The sequence below is a fragment of the Haliotis asinina genome, chromosome 11, assembly GCF_037392515.1.
Source record: "Haliotis asinina isolate JCU_RB_2024 chromosome 11, JCU_Hal_asi_v2, whole genome shotgun sequence".
Classification (NCBI taxonomy): Eukaryota; Metazoa; Mollusca; class Gastropoda; order Lepetellida; family Haliotidae; genus Haliotis; species Haliotis asinina.
In genome coordinates this window covers 16,589,889-16,593,147 of record NC_090290.1, presented here as the reverse complement: position 1 = coordinate 16,593,147, position 3,259 = coordinate 16,589,889, and the positions used below count along the sequence as shown (strand labels likewise).

Below are 3,259 nucleotides of genomic sequence, written 5' to 3'. Positions count from 1 at the left end.
TAATCTGGAAGACAGATTGATGAATTCTCAGTGAATGAACCACTTACGTTTGAAAAGAACACTCACTCGCACGTAGCTACTAAATATAAACATAAACACCTCTGCTGGCAGTGGATGTGGACATATAATTTAAGGCCATTCGTCCCAACTGCTGTTATCAACATAATGTTATCAATGTGTTCAAATGTGTAAACTATCGGACAAACGTAGGTATGCAGACATACGTCATGGTTAAGCAGAGGTTGAAATGGTCATTTGATTGTGATATTATGTCACAGTTGAGATTTTGAACAAGTAGACAATCCTGGACATTCTCTGGCACTCATTCTTTTCTTAATCCATGACTTCTTCAGTGTCACTCTTATTCTGTGTCTCATCTCTCTCCATCTCTCATTTTCTGTCTCTTTCTCCAACACTCTCTTGAGATGTGCTTCTTACTACGATCTCTCCACTCCTTCTTAAAAAATTGGTTACTGCTTTGTGCAGCAAGATGACAGAGTTTCAAAGTGTCAGCGTCCGTCTGTCAATAACATGACACGTAACCCATAATGAGGTTGCATTTTTTCTGATTAAAGTCGCATTCCAGGTTGATGGCCAACACAAAGACAAACCAGTGAGTATTGCTGGCAACCCCATGGCGTCCTAGTATGACTTGTGTTCCATGTTATTACACTGGTTAAAAAGTCTCTATCTGTAACTGTCATTTCATCGAATTTCTATACTATTAACCTATAGTGCGCATGCATGTACCACTGTGGCAGGATAAGGGTTTCACATAACGTGTGTGTGTGTGTGTTTGTGTGTGTGTGTGTGTGTGTGTGTGTTTGTGTGCGTGTGTGTTCGTGTGTATGTGTGGAGAGGCGCTGAGGAAGGGAGGGGAGAGAGGCGCTGAGGAAGGGACTGGAGAGAGGCGCGTGAGAAGGGAGGGGAGAGGGGCGGTGAGGAAGGGAGGGGAGCGAGGCACGTGGAAAGAAGCGGAGCGAGGCGCCGGGGAAGGGAGGGGAGAGAGGTTCTTGGGATGGGAGGGGAGAGAGGCGCGTGAGAAGGGAGGGGAGAGAGGCGCTGAGGAAGGGAGAGGAGAGAGGCGCGGGGGAAGGGAGGAGAGAGAAGCGCTGAGGAAGGGAGGGAAGGGAGGTGCGGGGGAAGGGAGAGGAGATAGGCGCGGGGGAAGGGAGGGGAGAGGGGCGCGTGAGAAGGGACTGGAGAGAGGCGCTGAGGAAGGGAGGGGAGAGAGGCGCTGAGGAAGGGACTGGAGAGAGGCGCGTGAGATGGGAGGGGAGAGAGGCGCTGAGGAAGGGAGAGGAGAGAGGCGCGGGGGAAGGGAGGGGAGAGGGGCGCGTTAGAAGGGACTAGAGAGAGGCGCGGAGGAATGGAGAGGGGATTTCCGGGGGAAGGGAGGGGAGCGAGGCACTGAGGAATGGAGAGGAGAGAGGCGCGACGGGAGGGAGCGGCTATCGCCCTGATGAAGGTCATACAGAATCTCTATGGCCTCTGACAAACCTTGAAACACAGTAATGATGAATCCGAGAATCGAACCTTCTGTCACTGGTTCCAGATAGACCATCCCCGCGTCCAAGAATCCAGCATATAAAAACAGGGCAAATAGAGACTCTCACCCAAGTGTCTACTTATATCAGTTATATCAGCAAGAATTGTTGTGGTTTCAAATATCCGAGACGTGCCGATTGTTCATAGTATTGTGACGTCATCAAGGTCTCGACGCCATGGCATTGTCAGTGCATTGTACAAAGTAATAATAATAGCCTATTTATCATGTGCATTACACCATGAGCAATGCATGCTCGAAGAGCCCAAACAATCTGATTATGATTACCTCGATTAACCCAACCTGCCTGTCAGGCGATAGAAGGTTAGTCGTTACATGACTATTCCATCGGGTACCCATTTTCTGCTGGGTGAACAGGGGGAATTTTGACCAAACTCACTTGACCTCACACAGTTTTCGATAAAAAAAATGGCAGCAGTATCAAATCACGGGAGCAGGACAATTCCCACCCGGACAAAACCCACCCGGACAAATGCCACCTGGACAATTCCTACCTAGGACAATTCCCACCTAGGACAATGCCCACCTAGGACAATTCACACCCAGTTATTTTCACTGTATTCCCCACCTCATACTTCATATGTGTCACAAAATAATGCTTCCTTACTTAAATGGTATCATTTGTTATGTGCTAAACAAGATCAGTAAAACTGATACTAAAGCATGTCAAGAAGAAGGTAATAGTTCATGTTTGTTTTATATGGCACATATGTTAAAATGAATAAATGTTGAAGCTGAACTATGTTCTTCATGTTACTTTTATTTTGGGGTGGGGACATCCGGGTGGGAATTGTCCTAGATGGTAATTGTCCTAGCTGGAAATTGCCCTAGGTGGATAATTTTCGGGTGGCATTTGTACGGGTGGGAATTGTCCGGGTGGCATTTGTCCCGGTGGGAATTGTCCTAGACCCCGAAATCACATATTTCGCTACAAGAAATAAGTTTATTCAGCAAGCCCTGTTTTCCCATTTCGTTGGAAGTGTTTACATGGAAACATCTCATATCTGTAAGAAAAATATGCAAGGGCAAATCCGATCAGATCTTATCAAATCCATTTACTATCATCCTTGTAGCTGCACCAACACATCAATCACAGTAATATGGGAAAACCTGATGTTACTTTTATTTTGGGGTGGGGACATCCGGGTGAGAATTGTCCTAGATGGTAATTGTCCTAGCTGGAAATTGCCCTAGGTGGATAATTGTCGGGTGGCATTTGTACGGGTGGGAATTGTCCGGGTGGCATTTGTCCCGGTGGGAATTGTCCTAGACCCCGAAATCACATATTTCGCTACAAGAAATAAGTTTATTCAGCAAGCCCTGTTTTCCCATTTCGTTGGAAGTGTTTACATGGAAACATCTCATATCTGTAAGAAAAATATGCAAGGGCAAATCCGATCAGATCTTATCAAATCCATTTACTATCATCCTTGTAGCTGCACCAACACATCAATCACAGTAATATGGGAAAACCTGATCGATAAATCCCACTGTCTATATCCGTCAAGGTCTATCACATGTGTCCCTTGTATAGAAAAGTATACGTTACTTAGTGCAAATGTAATTGGGCCTAAATAACTTCAACACATTGAGAAGCCATCGTGCATAGCGGATGGTTCAGTTATGAAGCAAAGGGAGGTAACTCACGTTTGCTTAAACGTATTTTCTGGCGACAAAAGCGTGTTGATTAGT

The 3,259-nt window shown here is 46.0% G+C and overlaps 1 protein-coding gene across 1 annotated transcript; it reads left to right on the top strand.

The window, feature by feature from the left end:
* The first annotated feature begins 848 nt into the window (after nucleotides 1-848).
* On the top strand, nucleotides 849-1,241 carry LOC137255310 (octapeptide-repeat protein T2-like). Its single transcript, XM_067792762.1, has one exon. The coding sequence runs from the start codon at nucleotides 849-851 to the stop codon at nucleotides 1,239-1,241; it is 393 nt and encodes a 130-aa protein (XP_067648863.1).
* Nucleotides 1,242-3,259: the final 2,018 nt, after the last annotated feature.